General features: G+C 42.8%; 1 protein-coding gene across 3 annotated transcripts in view; it reads left to right on the top strand.

Moving 5' to 3' along the window:
* DIP2B (disco interacting protein 2 homolog B) overlaps positions 1 to 14,933 on the top strand; it is a 175,324-nt gene that overhangs the window by 137,011 nt on the left and 23,380 nt on the right. For all 3 annotated transcript variants that reach the window (XM_035103799.2, XM_035103797.2, XM_035103798.2), the window contains 10 exons: positions 320 to 429; positions 1,331 to 1,433; positions 2,892 to 2,956; positions 3,511 to 3,604; positions 4,650 to 4,769; positions 8,086 to 8,200; positions 9,958 to 10,097; positions 11,243 to 11,379; positions 13,170 to 13,250; positions 14,612 to 14,739. In XM_035103799.2, coding sequence (XP_034959690.2) covers positions 320 to 429; positions 1,331 to 1,433; positions 2,892 to 2,956; positions 3,511 to 3,604; positions 4,650 to 4,769; positions 8,086 to 8,200; positions 9,958 to 10,097; positions 11,243 to 11,379; positions 13,170 to 13,250; positions 14,612 to 14,739 — 1,093 coding nt within the window. The remainder of the gene's footprint in view (positions 1 to 319; positions 430 to 1,330; positions 1,434 to 2,891; positions 2,957 to 3,510; positions 3,605 to 4,649; positions 4,770 to 8,085; positions 8,201 to 9,957; positions 10,098 to 11,242; positions 11,380 to 13,169; positions 13,251 to 14,611; positions 14,740 to 14,933) is intronic.

Raw genomic sequence — 14,933 nt, 5'->3', positions numbered from 1 at the left:
AATTAACCTGTGCCTCCATGGACAGCTGTGAGTCCAAAATGACTCCCAGGCTGCGCACCTGGTCCTTCAGGGGCACAGTTACCCCATTCAAGACCAGGGAGTCCTCCACACCTGCCCGCCTCCTGTCCCCCAAAAACAGTACTTCTGTCTTGTCAGGATTCAACTTCAATCCGTTAGCCTCCATCCTGTTTAAGGGCTTTGTGAGGCTTGCAGCATTGCAGCAGGTTCCTCTGGGGGAGCCAGATTGTGTTATTTGCAATGTGAATGCATCAAAAAATAATTGCAACCTAGAAGTCACTTTTTTACCTTTTGGTTTTAGGTTGGCCTAGGCTCAAGTGGGTTGTAACAGATTCCAAGTACCTCTCCAAGTCACCAAAGGACTGGCAACCCAACATTTCAAACGCGGGGACTGAGCCAGCTTACATTGAGGTATGTAGCGAGCAAAACTTAACAAAACAGTATATGCTGCCTTGTAATATCTTTGAACTTGTAATATCTTTAGGGTGTTTCATGTGTCTTTGCGCCTTGCTGCCAAAACCTCATGTCCTCCTAATGTGCCCTTCTCTTCAGAAGTTGTGGTTTAAGCATCTTTGTGAACTGGCACAATTATAAATTGAGGACGCAATTTACATGGAAGTTCTTCTTCCAGTGCCCTTTGTTCTTTTCAAGCAGATCTTTTTTTACGTTAAGAGTAGCAGAAGCTTCTGCCATAAGAGTTTGTGGTGGGGTGGGTGATCTGTAGTCTTCCAGACACTGGACTACATTTCCCATCATCCCTTAGTATTGGCCATGCTAGCTGGGGTTAATGGGAGTTGGAGTCCCAGCAACTTCTTGAGGGCCACAGGTTCCTTATCCCTGGTTTATGGGAATACTTTGGGAGTTCTAAAGCTCATTTCAAATGGTCTGTTACCTTTGTTGGTGAGTCTTTTCCCACTTTATTTTGAGAGAGAAAGAGAGAGAGAACAGGAATAGCATAGGTAGGGCAGGGCTTTCAAACCTGGGTCTCCAGCTGTTTTCTGGATTACAGTTTCCATCATCCCTGACTACTGGTCCTGCTAACTAGGGATGATGGGAATTGTAATCCAAAAACAGCTGGAGACCCAAGTTTGGGAAACTGGCATATGGCAACAAATTCAGGCTTGTATTTTTTTTTCTCATTCTACTCTATTTTGCTCGCTTATGCATACCCATATTCTGCCTTGCATGCGAACACACATGCATATCCATGGGGAAGAGTAAAGGGCTTTCTGCCTTCGGCATTATGAATGGTTAAGGCAAATATAACAGCACTTTGATCCCTGAATTGTTGACATTTGTGCGCTTTTCTCAGTACAAGACCAGCAAGGAGGGGAGTGTGATGGGTGTGACCGTGTCACGGATTGCTATGCTTGCTCATTGCCAGGCTTTGTCTCAGGCCTGCAACTACTCTGAAGGTGAGTGCTGTCCTGCCTGGCTGCGTTATGACAGAGGGAGTCATGTCCTAGTGGACAGCTCTCTCCAGAGAACTGTGAACCCAGTCCTGTTGTAAAGTGGTAGACCAGGCATCCCCAAACTTCGGCCCTCCAGATGTTTTGGACTACAATTCCCATCATCCCTGACCACTGGTCCTCTTAGCTAGGGATCATGGGAGTTGTAGGCCAAAACATCTGGAGGGCCGCAGTTTGGGGGTGCCTGTAGTAGACCTTAGGAGTTATGCACTACACCCATTAAGTCAAAGTGATTGTTTGCAAACGGTGCACCAGTTCACACTGCTAGACGCTTCAGTGTGATAAAGGTTTCATTGCCCAGCCACACTGAGAGAGACTTGGATGTATGTCTCGTAAGCTAATGGTGTTATTTCATATTGAGATAGCTGCTATCTCCTGTATATACAGTTTGGTTCACTGATGTGTTTCTCTGTACAAAATCATATAGTTTCTTAAATTTTAATCATTGTATTAAAGCATTTATGTGCCACTCTGCATTGAAAATTCTAGGCCATTTTACAGCAATATACCCACATATATCAGCTGGTAGAGCATGGGACCGTTAATCTCAGGGTCGTGGGTTTGAGTCTCACACTGGGCAAAAGATTCCTGCCTTGTTGGGGGTTGAACTAGATGACCCTCATGGTCCCTTCCGAATCTACAATTCTTTGATTCTATGAAATTATTGCAAGGAGCAGCTTGACTTTGTAAACTGATCCCTAGTAGCTTTTACATGCAAAGGAGAAGGATGTTGCGATTTATTTTCATTTTTAAAAATTCAGTAACATTCCTTTCACCAGGCATTTTCTTAGCTTCCCTAAATGCTCAGTACACATCGCCAGTGGCCTTTCGTCAGCTTTCCTCTGAATACCACTTGTTTGGAAATCACAAGTGGGGAGAGTGCTGTGCTCAGGTCTTACTTTCAGGCTTTCTGCAGTCTTCTGGTTGGCCACTGTGAGAACAGGATCCTGCAATAGATGGGCCTTCAGATAAACCAAAACAGAGCATTCATAGCAGTTTATTTACAGGCATCTTAATCTGCCCTGTTGGGCTCTTGAAGCAGCCAATACCAATAATCACTGCAATAAAATAGAATAAAACAATTAAAATAGCGTTCCATTCCCCCCCTCAACAGCAATACAAATCTGTTTAAGTGTGTGTGTGTGTAGAAAGTGTTGTTGGTACATTACTTGTTAGAGAAATGCTTGGCATTATCAACGGAGATTTATTTTCCTGTTAAGAAGTTTGTTGCAAGCATCTGAGGGGAGAGATTTTGGTTTTTCATGGCAAGTCTGAGAAGTGGCCAGTATAATATGATTATTCATTGAACCCTGGAGTAGACTTTGTGTTTGTTTAGCAGAAAAGAAAGTTGCACCTCAGGAAGCAAAATTTCAGACAAGTTAAGTGTTAACATTTCTGTTGCAGGTGAAACCATAGTGAACGTCCTGGATTTCAAGAAAGATGCAGGCTTGTGGCATAGCATGCTAACAGTGAGTCAGCATTTTAAGAGGATGATCTGCAGAAACTTTACTGTGACTTCTTTTCGTAGGTTTCAGAGGCATGCGGTTATTGGACATGGGGGGCTAGGCTAGTCCCCTAAATGCTCCCCCTGGCACCTCCTTCCCAAAGCCTGGGAAGCTTCTGCCCGGCTTAGGGAGGGAAGCGGGACGCTCATGCCCACAACATCACCCTCGCTCTTGAAAGTTGGTGCGTCTAGCCCTAACTGTTCCCCTATGAAAAAATTCACCCCGCGCCGCAGCTCGGCTTAGTCTTAAAGGTGGAAGGACCACTGAAGAATGGTATGACTGCAATCCCACTGTGGAATGTGAAGTGTAGCATGTCAGCATTATCTTAAAATCCTATGAATTAGCGTTTTCACTTAGATTTATTGGATTGGATTCATTGTGGTTATAGAGGAAACACCTTTTTATGTGCATGGAAACCACACATTTTTGCCAATGGTTGGTTTTTACAGTATATGATTCGCGCCTGGGTTATTCTCTGTGTATACGTGTGCAAAATCGACTCTCTTTCTGCCTTTCAGAGTGTAATGAACAAGCTGCACACCGTCAGTGTGCCCTACTCAGTGATGAAAACCTGCCCTCTTTCCTGGGTACAGAGGGTTCACACTCACAAAGGTGGGCATTGAAAGGCAGTTGCCCAGTAGACTTGTCATGAAATTCTACTCAATATGATCCAGAGCAGAACAATGTATAGTTGTATAGAGTAAAAACTTAAAACACGTTGCAGGATTCCCAAAAAATAGACCAGAGGCAATTGTATTTTATCCAGCAGAGCTTTACTGCTACTGAAGGCAAATGAGCATAATGGTCACTATTCAAATACATTCAGGACTGGCACTTTCCATAAGAAATCCAGTTGCAGCAGACTTAACTTAAACTTACAATAACTTATTATAAGACTAAACCTTAACACTACAGTATATGCAGAACACCACACCAGAAGGGAGAGAGAGAGAAAGAGAGAGTGAAACCTAGGCTCCTTCTGGCCTATTATTATAGTCAGCATTACCTTGACTGAAAGAGATAGAATCAGTTCAAGCCAGCTGTACCCAACTCCTCTGAAGGAATAACCTAAACATCATGAACCTCCTGTTTGTTTATTTCACACAGAGAAAAGCTTCCCGAACCCTCTTGAATTAAGTAGAATAGGAAAGATCTCTACACATCAGATCAATACTTTCTGTACTAAGAAATGCAAACAGACCCCCTCCCCCAATTTATTAGGTGCAGGAAGTATTGTTATGCAAAGCACCTGTAGAAAAACATATCTCACCCCTATGTTCAGTTAGGTCTTCAGTCCTGTTCTCATGCCCAATATGGAAGCTGAATGGGATGCAGAGAAGATGCTAAAGGGATGTGTGACTCTTGACTGTTACTGGGAACATAGCCTCAGGCTACATGGTTCTACTACTTTCTCATTGGGGGTCTTGGAGAGCTGGTATCTTCTCACCCTGCAGTCTTAGCATTTGTTTTACCAAAGGGATCTACCTCCTAAGTCCGCCTGGCGTTTTGCATGAGAGGACTACCCCTTGCAACCCCATCGTAGTACCCTTAATTTGTCCTTCAGATCTCTGAGAATATCCTTGTGGCTTTTACTAAAGGAGCAGCAAGTAAGCCTCCACTTTGGTGCACTGACTTTCTCTAATTCTCTGGGTTGCAGCTAAGGTAGCTTTGGTGAAGTGTCGAGATTTGCACTGGGCCATGATGGCTCACCGGGACCAAAGAGATGTCAGCTTAAATTCCCTGCGGATGCTGATTGTAACAGATGGTGCTAACCCCTGTGAGTATCTACGTGGGCCCTGTTTTCCTGCCATAGTGCCTGCATACTTAGCAGGTTTTCCTCCAACAGTCTTCAGAATTGTGCTCATTGAAGATAACTTACTGACATACTTGGCAGTAGAACATTGAAAAGTGTGTGCCCACATGGATGCATGTAAGATTTATTCCCAAGTATGGGATTGCAGCCTAAGGCTATATACACTTATTTGGCTGCATGCACTAAGGTTTTGTGTGTGATCATTTATGGAACGGGCAGCCGGATATAATACAATGGAAGTGAGTGTTCCACAGGGGGCAAAGCATTGAATAAAATCTTTGCTACAGGAGGAAATGTAACTTAAAATTTTGATGAGCTATGCGAGAGAGGGGACAATTCAGTAATTCTTTGTTTTATATTTCATGGTGCTTCAACAGGAAATTAGTTTAAACTATTTTTTTCTATATTTTCAAATTAGAAGAATAGAGAGCAAAGCTGTGTGTGTGTGTGTGTGTGTGTGTGTGTGTGTGTGTGTGTGTGTGGAGAACTTTACCCTGCACTGTTTGCATTTGTTGCAATTTATTTTGTAGAATAGAGGTAAATAAAAGGATTGCTTCACTGTATTTTTTGCAATCTATGTAATTCATTGTATATTTTGCAATTCATTCAAACAGTTCAAATGATGACTGTCTTAGGGAACAGTGAGGTGCCAAATCTAAACTGAGATTCTGGAGCTGCTCTTATAAGAGGAGTTGAATTTCAGTTTTAGTTTTGCTTAGATATTCTAGCTTGGCGCTGCCTGATTTTGTGGGACAGGTAGCAGCACTAAAACCAAATCTCATAATAAAGAGTAAAGTTGTTCTGTACACAAGGAATACTTTTGCAAAATCATTTTAGATACAGTCGAATGGCAGTAGTCAGATAAGGGTAACACTTGCTTTTTGTCTCCTCCTAAGCATGTAATAACTTGAGTTATACTTGCAAAGTTAAAGAAAAAGAAATGGAATTAAAACACTTGGATATATTCTGGCAGACATGGTACTGGGGTCTACTTCAAGGCAACCTCTAGAGAAATGGCCAAAGACTTTGCAGAAGTCCTATGAGAAGTGTATATTTAAAAGAGGACAACAGTCATTTCTGTCGGGGGGGGGGGGGAGGGGTCACCCCCCTCCATTAACAGGCAGCTAGAGGTTGAGACCTGAGCATCTTTAAATTGCTCACAGGGGATGACACAAAGGGTCTTTGAAAGAAATGAGCAACAGGGTGCTGCTCCTCCTCTTGGGGGCTTAATTGAGTGTCTGGCCAGATGGTGTTAGCAAGCAGTACAATTTGAATGCAATTAGCACTTCTGGATCAGATGGAGGGAGAATGCATTGGGAAGATCCACCTTAATCTTCTGGGTGTGGTGGGGGAGCACTTAAACCTTGTAATTGTCTTCTTTCACAAATGATTTCAGATTCACAAGGAGTCTGCACAGAGGTTCTAACAGTCCTAGGGATCATTGTGAAGTGCTTTGTACAGTTAGAATTAACATCAGTTCCCGCAATTCCTTTTTAAGGGTTGGATGCTCAGAGAGCTTTGAAAGGATGGTGGAGGTTCTTCTGGCCTTATAAATAGCATAATGTGGGCATTGCAGTTTTATTGTTATTATATGCTTAAGGGTGCCTTCTGGCCCCACTACTATTCAACTTTTATTTAAATAACTTAGTACCAGTAACTGCATTAAATGATTTAGAATTCCATCCACCGAAGCTCGCAAACCGGCACATCTTGGTCTTACTATATGCCGATGAGGCAGTAATCTTATCCAGAACCCCTATTGGACTCAAACGGGCACTAAGGAAGCTTGCTAAATACTGCGAAACCGAACGCCTCAAAATCAATTACCAAAAAACCAAGATAATAGCCTTTGGGGGAAAACAAAGCTCAGAAGCTGGGAACGTCAAGGCCACAAATTAGAACAAATTACAAATTACAAATGGAAAAAAACGCAAACTGCATCCTCAAATTTTTCAGAACACAAGGGGTTTTTTTCGTTCCTGCGGCCCTTAAGCTATTCAAGGCCAAAACGCTGGCCCAGCTCCTGGGTCCGCCCTCCTCTTCCTTCTCTCCCTTGGAGCACATACAATCCAAATTTCTCAGAGCTCTCCTACATGTTTCAAATGCATGGGTCAGACTTGAAACGGGAATGATGAGAGTGGAAGCTTTAATCTGCCTATCATCAATCTACAAATGTCTGACTTTAAATCTGCTCCCCCGAGGAATAGCTCCATTGATCCTCTGTGACCAGTTCCAGTCCGGCTGGCAGTTAGCAGTCTTGAACACTCTCCAGAAAATGGGCTTTGCTCCCCAAGCCCTTCTATGTTTGGGATTGGGCCAAGCAAAAGCCACGGTCAGACAAAGACTCATAGATATTGAGAGACAACAGGACTGCTCAAGATGCCCTGAATATAAAATTGGAGAAATCGAGAGATCCATAGCCGCTCCGGCAACCTACCTCTCCTTTCTCTTATCAAAAAACACAAGAAGGGCAGCCAGAAGCGCAGCCTTGCCCACGCTTGTTTTGGAAGGATCCCATACGCTCAAAGACTCTACGCCTGCCCTTTGAGGGAAATAGGAAGCCCAGAGCACCTTTTCTACAGATGCCCCTTCTATGAAGAGGCACGGAGGGAGATCCTGGACCCCATACAGGCGAAGTCAGTAGGCCTCCCAGAAAAGCAAATATATGACCAGTGCCTGCTAGGCAAAGACCAGAAGATAACTAGGACAGTTGCCCGATTCTGTGTCCAGATATGCAGACACAGAATAACCAGCCGTCTGAACATTCCAAAATACGGTTCCCCGAGCAATCTAGGCCCAGTCCTCTGCGGCAGTTTTTTAAGTTTTAAGTTTTAAGTACTCCCATGCGCATTGCATTTACAAATATCAATTTTATTGTTGTATAAAGTGTCACATATATGTTATGTTCCTTGGAACTGTTCTTCCAAAGGGATTCTTATAAGAGCTGGTCTTTGACCGTAATAAAGTATTCTATTCTATTATATGCTTTTATCCAGCCTTTTTGTGTACTTCATCTGCAGACAGGCCTCCTGCAAATTATAATATGCCTGGGGCTCCAGAACTATATTACGGCACAGTAATTAAGTGAGGAAGTCTGATTTTAGAAAGAGGCACTCTATTATAGCACTCAGACATGTCTGCAGTGCATTAAATCTTTAGGAAATATTATTACATTTAGGGATCATATAAATTGTAGACATTATGGCTTTCCTAAAGCAGCCTTTGTGTTTCTGTTAGCAGGCCCTGTTCACAGTTTAAAATGTTAATGATTGCCTTCCAGGGTCTGTGTCCTCTTGCGATGCTTTCCTAAGCTTGTTCCAGAGTCATGGGCTTAAACCAGAGGCAATATGTCCTTGCGCGACATCTCCTGAAGCAATGACTGTGGCAATTCGGAGGTAGGTGATGTCTGATTTTCCCAACCACCCTCTTTTGTGTTTTAAAGAGATGCCACCAATTTACAAATACTTCAAGCTTGTTTCTTATCTGGGGCATCTGAAACGAAATTCAGCAAGTGGTGGTAATCTCTATGGCCATCCATCCATTTGGACATATTGGCCTTGGTGAAAACTCTGGAGGGGCATATATAGGTATCCCAGTTCTGATGGGGAACAAAGGCGACTAATTTAAATATTTTACTGTTTTTGTAATTTATTACACGTTTCCACACACACACACACACACACACACAAAATTATTATTTGTCTTTAATGCTTGCCTTACACTGTGCTGGAAGAAACAGAGCTTAACTATTTTAGTATTAAACAAATAACTTTAAAAACTTCACAAGTTTTTTTTCATTCTGCTATTATCTAATATATGTATTCTTTTTGTTCAAATATGAAAATACACAAATCAGTTTCAGTTTTGATCCTAGAATATGATTTCATACTCTTGAGGCATTGTTGTGCAGTCTTTGGATTATTGATTTTTTTTGTAGCTGTTGGAAAACAAACCTAATAATTCTAAATGGCGTTTAAGGCTTTCTTTTTATCTGTTGATGAGAAGCATGAATTATGTCTATCTCTCATTGGGTTCATATAGAAATTTATTCACATTCAAATATATCAGGAGGTTGAGAATCCATTAGAACTAGGCTTCTACTCCGCTGAATGTACATAGACTCGGTGACCACCTATCTTTGGATAAAGTTCCTGGTTCGGTGTTGGGCAGACTTTAGTCTTATCAGATCCATTTTTATTTTTATTTTGCCAGAACCCCAGGATCTAACAACCAGAGCCATGTACATAAGAGATGTAGTTAAAATTAAAGAGCAGGAGTCCTCTGAGCACATTATGAGCCTAAAGATCTTGTTTTCAGTACCAGAAATGAATTGAGTGGACAGCAATTTCACACACACACACACACACACACACACTCAGTTAACCCAAACTTGCTTTGTTTCAGCAGCCTAATTTAAGGTGGAAAATGTGCCTTTTCCTTGTTATCGTTGTTGAACAGCAGGAAATCAGAGTGCCTTGCCAATCTACTGCAAATCAGCTAGACATCTACCAGGAGACCTAAACCTACCTTCTGCCCACCCTCCCTGGATCACTTCAGATAATACGGGGACTTTTAAAATATCCTTACATGAAGTGACCCAAGTAATATACCTAAAGATTGGTAGCCATGGGTTTCATTGTGTGTTGGAACGCCTTCAGAAAACCCAGATCTAGTGGGGCTCCCTGTCATTCAGCAATTAGAAAAAAGCTAGTTATCAGAAGGTTCCCTAAATTGGAGTGGAGAACATTTTGCAGTCCAAGGGGACCATTCCTTTGTGGGGAACCTTCCTAACAGTGATGTGTGGGGCCAGAGGGGAAAATGGGCAGAACAATGAATGTGTGTCCTAGTTTTGTACCAGTAGGCCACATTCCAGCCACACGAAAGTCAGAGGTTCCTTCACATGCATACACATCTCCCTCGTGGCAAGCCAGAGGCATTATAATTCTTCGTGGGTACAGTCCAGCCACGTAAAAGTGCTTGGGAAGGACGTGGAGCACGTGAGGGTGCCAAGGGCCAAATAGAGAGGTCAAGAGGGCCACATTTATATACATACCCAAGCGTGAAGTTCCCCATCCTGCTAAAATGATCGGTAGGAAGCCAGCAGTGCCCTTCATATTGTGCTGTAGTATATTAATGCCTCTTGTCTTTCTAGACCTGGTGTCCCTGGGGCACCCTTGCCTGGAAGAGCCATCTTATCAATGAATGGGTTGAGTTATAGTGTCATACGTGTGAACACAGAAGATAAGAACTCTGCTCTCACTGTGCAGGATGTTGGTCATGTGATGCCAGGAGGTGAGGATCATGGTGTGGTGGAAGGGGAGAGTACATGGCCCCGCTCTGAAATGTTTCAGACTTTCTCTGTTTGGGCTCCTCCCTCTCTCATATATCACCTAACAATAGCTATCCTTTCAGGCTGCAGCAGAGGTTTGTTTGTTCCTCTTTCCCCTGAACTGTTTTAAAATCCAGCTGGCCATTGTAAAAATTAAAAAGTAGCTTTAAGAATTGGTGTCTGGGTGTGTTTGTTTTTCTCTTCCCTCCTCCTCACTTTTTCCTCTCGTGTTGCATCCTTTAGGTTTTAAATTTGTGGGAAGGGGCTGCCTTATTTTTACCGATAATATGTAAGCACTTTGGGAGGTTATTTGGCTGAAGAGCAAGGTAAAAATGCTTCAAATAAATAATGGGAGTCGGGCAGCCATGTTGTCTGCCACAAAAGCTGCTTTGCTCTTGCAGTAGCCTCAGCTGCTATGTAATCCTTTGCTGTTGCACCCTTAAAATCCTCTGGGTACTGCTAACAGACCTTTTCATCTGATGGTTATTCAAATTGTTTGGGCTTATTCTGCCCACTCAAAAAGAAAATGGGTATTGCGTTCCTCTAATCCTTTTGCTTCTTAAGGCTCACATTTCTTGTGGCCAATCCACCTTTAAAGCATGTGCTTGGAAAGGTCTCAGTAGCGCAATTTAGCTTTGTGGTAGCATTTCCCTTGAAATTACGTATTCCATTTTAGGGAAACTGCTGTCTGTGCCCATATCACCCCGTGCATCTAATTTTCTGCAGTCCCCATCTCCCATCCCATCCTCTCCTGTGCTTAGAAATGAACTTGCGGCTAGTTAGAAACCAACAAAAATACAATGTAAAGGAGCTTCTACTGGGATGACTATCGATTGACATGCTGGAAGCACAAGCTGTGAAAGAAAGAAAGAAAAGTCTAGATTAGGTTTTGCCCATTAAAGTTAAGTGTTTGATAACTTGAACACGTTAAACAAGGAGACAGACAAAAATAGGACTGTAGCTGCTCTAAGCATAGCAGTTGATTCTTAAAAGGTGTACTTGGGTCCCAAGCTTGGTTCTGTTCCATTTCCTCTCTTATATTTCTATCGAATGAGTTTATCTCCGAGACTGAACGGGAGGTTCCTTAATGGCATTTGATTTGTTCTAGGGATGATGTGCATAGTGAAGCCTGATGGGCCTCCTCAGCTCTGCAAGACAGATGAGATTGGCGAAATCTGTGTTAGCTCCAGAACAGGAGGAATGATGTATTATGGGCTGGCTGGAGTTACTAAAAGCACATTTGAGGTATGTAATTCTGCATTCTGACTTTAAATGGACCGTGCTCTGAGTTAGCAGAGGGTTTGTTTGGACTTTTCACAGCTTGCTCTCTTTTTTTGAGATAGTGGATGGGAAAGGAAAAGGGAATCTTTCCGTGTTTAATTTTTATAATATTTATTAAGCATTCATATTGTGCTTGCAAGTACAGTAATACCTCCGCAATCATCTGCCTTGTCTAGCATCCACTTCAGCGAACGTCCGTGGCAAACCCGGAAGTACCGGAACAGGTTACTTCCGGGTTTGCCGCATGCGCAGAAGTGCTAAATTGTGCTTCGCGCATGTGCAGAAGCGCAAACCGCTCCGCTCGCATGCACACATGTGACACTTGGCTCTGTGTCCTTTTTGGCTAGCAGCTGGGGCTCCGGAACGGATCCCGGTCGCAAAACAAGGTATGACTGTAATAAAAACTCTTCTTTGTATATATTCTTAACAATCCCTATGGCGACCAGTAGGGTAGGTCAGTATGCTCCCCATACCACAGATTTGCAAGGAGTGGTGGAGCTTTGGCTGACAGAGTGGCTTTCCTTAAGCCACCTATGAGCTCATGGTTGAGGTGAGACTTCAACCGAGGACTTTCTGCGCTGAACATATGTTCTTAACAGCTGACTATACAAGCTTAATTAAACACTGTCTCAAATTTAGCACTATGTGGGAGTATCTGTACCAAAAGTTGAACCATCTACAATTAGCCACTGAAAGACTAGAAATCTGTTTTTGTGGCACCATGATAGGAAACGATGAATGTAGGAGATCACAGATGCCACACTTGAATAAATAATTCTGCTCATTTCTCTTAGAGTTGAGAGCTTTAGGCTTTCCGGAGATCCAAGCAGACTGCATTCACTCACCTTGCTTTGGAAGCTGAAAGGCTGAATATGGGAGGCTGTGGAAAAGCAATTGTGTTTCTTAATCTGTACACCTCTTTAGCTGAGACTTCCTATGCATAGCAAAGATGCACAAGCCTTTGGCTTTGTATTTGTTCCGCAGTGTGACATTACTAAGTCAGTTCTGCAGTCTGGAGTTATAAGAATCTGGATGCTCACTTTTTAAAAGCAAGTTTCCAGTTACCATGGTGGCTGAGAAATTTGGGATGTTATTGGTTATAAAGGGGGAGGATTCAGAATAGAACTGCGGAGGGCTTGGAGGCGATCGGGGTGTGTGATTTATTTTCCAGCACAGCTTGCGCACATGCACTCACTGTTTCATACACAGAACCTCCCTATCCTGTAGACGAGAGTCTGTTATTGCCTGCTGTGCTAGCTGTATTGTCCTTCCTTCATTTCCGCCAAGTTAATCCTTGTCAGTTTCCTCTGAAAACGTAGATATTGTGAGTGCAATTTTGTTGTGCTCAAAATAAATTGAGGTAACTCGCGGGAGGAAAGGTTGGTGCACGCATCACCTTGATAGCAGTGAATACTGCACTAGAGAGAAGCAACAAGATGCTTCTGAGCATCACAGCAGCAGATCATGCCCTGGTTTCCAATCTTGTTAAGCCTACTAGTAAAACTGTCTTGCGCCTGTCAGTGAGAGTCAGCGTTCCTTGTTTTGTGCTTTCTGGGTTTGCACTCTGTTCCAATTAATGTCAGTGCCTGGGTTATGTAAGCAAAGCATGTTCCAGGGGGAAAGGATTGATTTTTTTTTTTACCCTGGGCTACTTCCATCTGGAAAGGGCTCTTGCTGTATTGCAATGGGGATAAATTGTGCTTCTTCCTGTACAGAAATGATGTCCCCTGATGTCCTTCCTTTTCTTCTTTCAGGTCATCCCTCTGAATTCCACTGGCTCTCCTGTGGGCGATGTACCATTTGTGCGCTCTGGTTTGCTAGGTTTCGTGGGACCTGTACGTTCACCTGCATTCATTGCACTTTTCCTTCTTTCTTTTACATTCATATCCCGCCTTTCCTCCTAGGAGCTTAAGGGGAGCTTCTCCCCTTTCACATTTTACCCTCACAGCAACAACCCTTTGGGGTAGATTATGCTGAGAGACAATGACTGGCCCAAGGTCTCCCAGCGAGCTACAAAGCTGAATGGGGACTTGAACCCTGTCTCCTAGGTTCTAGTGCAACACCCTGAATCACTACACCACACTGGATCTCACAGTAGGCAGTCATTGGGCCAGGATGTACCCAAGCCTGTGCAAAGAAAAGTATTTAAAACAAAAGCAAAACGCTCCTGAATCCCTCTGTGATGCCTCCCCCCCCCTTATAGATATATCCTATTATATATATTTGGCAACTTATTTTGAAAGAGGCAAGCATTTATCATATAACTATAATTTGTTAGAAATTTGCTTCACAACTTTTGGTGCCTAGGATACAGTGTTTGCTCCTTCATTGTTAAAGTTAGAGACACACTTCACTCTTGCTTTAATCACCCACCCACCTACCTCCTATATATATATATATATATATATATATATATATATATATATATGTTGTTAGTTTTCGGAACAATAAACAGACAGACATTCTCACTGCAGCCAGGAGAGATCCCCATTAATACTGCTTCCTGGCATCCTGCCTTTCGCTATGCCCAGAGTAGGACTGAGCTGCAGTTTCTAGGCAGTGGCAATGCTTCTGAAGTTCCTCCAAGTTTATCATCTGCAGCACGGGCTGCATTTGGGAATCTTGGTGCAGCCTTACTTCTATATTTCTCGTGTGTTAGCAGAGAGAGACGAGAAAAATGTTGCATGGGGTCTCCCTTTTCCCGTGAGCATAGAGTGGTGACATGTTGGCTTAATTTACGTACTTGTGTGGCATAATAATATGCCCTAGCCCACACTTTAGGACCCAGTGGCTTAGATGCTACAATTATTACACCACCACCCCCCGCTACCTGATTCGCACTCCAGTTTTTATGGATAGTTTAGAATCATCCACCCAAATTTCCTTTCTTTCAGTATCTTCTCATATTTTACAGTTGTTGTTTTTCAGTCACTAATTAACAGGTTGAGATGGAAACCTAAGTTTAGACTTCAGGTTGGGTGGTTTTCTGTGGTCTTTTCCATAATAAAAGGTCTGATTTAAATGGTCATAATTTTCTTTTGTGGTCTCTTGTAAGATGCATGTATGTTACCTGGTGGTTTAAATACATGAAAGAAAAGAATTAACAAAATAGCAGAAGGGGAAGCAGTTGGTGATCATGGGGAGAAGGATTGTGTTTGCTGATGCCTTTCCCCCCCCCCCGCTCTCCACCATACAGGGCAGCTTGGTATTCGTCGTTGGAAAAATAGATGGGATGCTCATTGTTAGTGGACGCAGACATAATGCTGATGACATTGTGGCCACTGGACTGGCTGTTGAATCTATAAAGACGGTTTACAGAGGAAGGCAAGTCTGCATCTCCATAAAAAAATAACAAACTGGGGAATTATGGGTGTTGTTTACTAGTGTTCTTTTGAACATGGTTCCAAAATTACAGGAGAACGTCAAGTGTTGTTGTTCCCTCCCCCTATGCCTTCAAATCCAGGAAATCTCAGGGCAATCTTTTAATAGCAGCAGACTTTTCCATTTTAAAGGTAGGG

Source organism: Zootoca vivipara, chromosome 2 (assembly GCF_963506605.1).
Source record: "Zootoca vivipara chromosome 2, rZooViv1.1, whole genome shotgun sequence".
NCBI lineage: Eukaryota > Metazoa > Chordata > Lepidosauria > Squamata > Lacertidae > Zootoca > Zootoca vivipara.
Note: the sequence above shows the minus strand (reverse complement) of the source record. Positions and strands in the feature narration are given on the sequence as shown.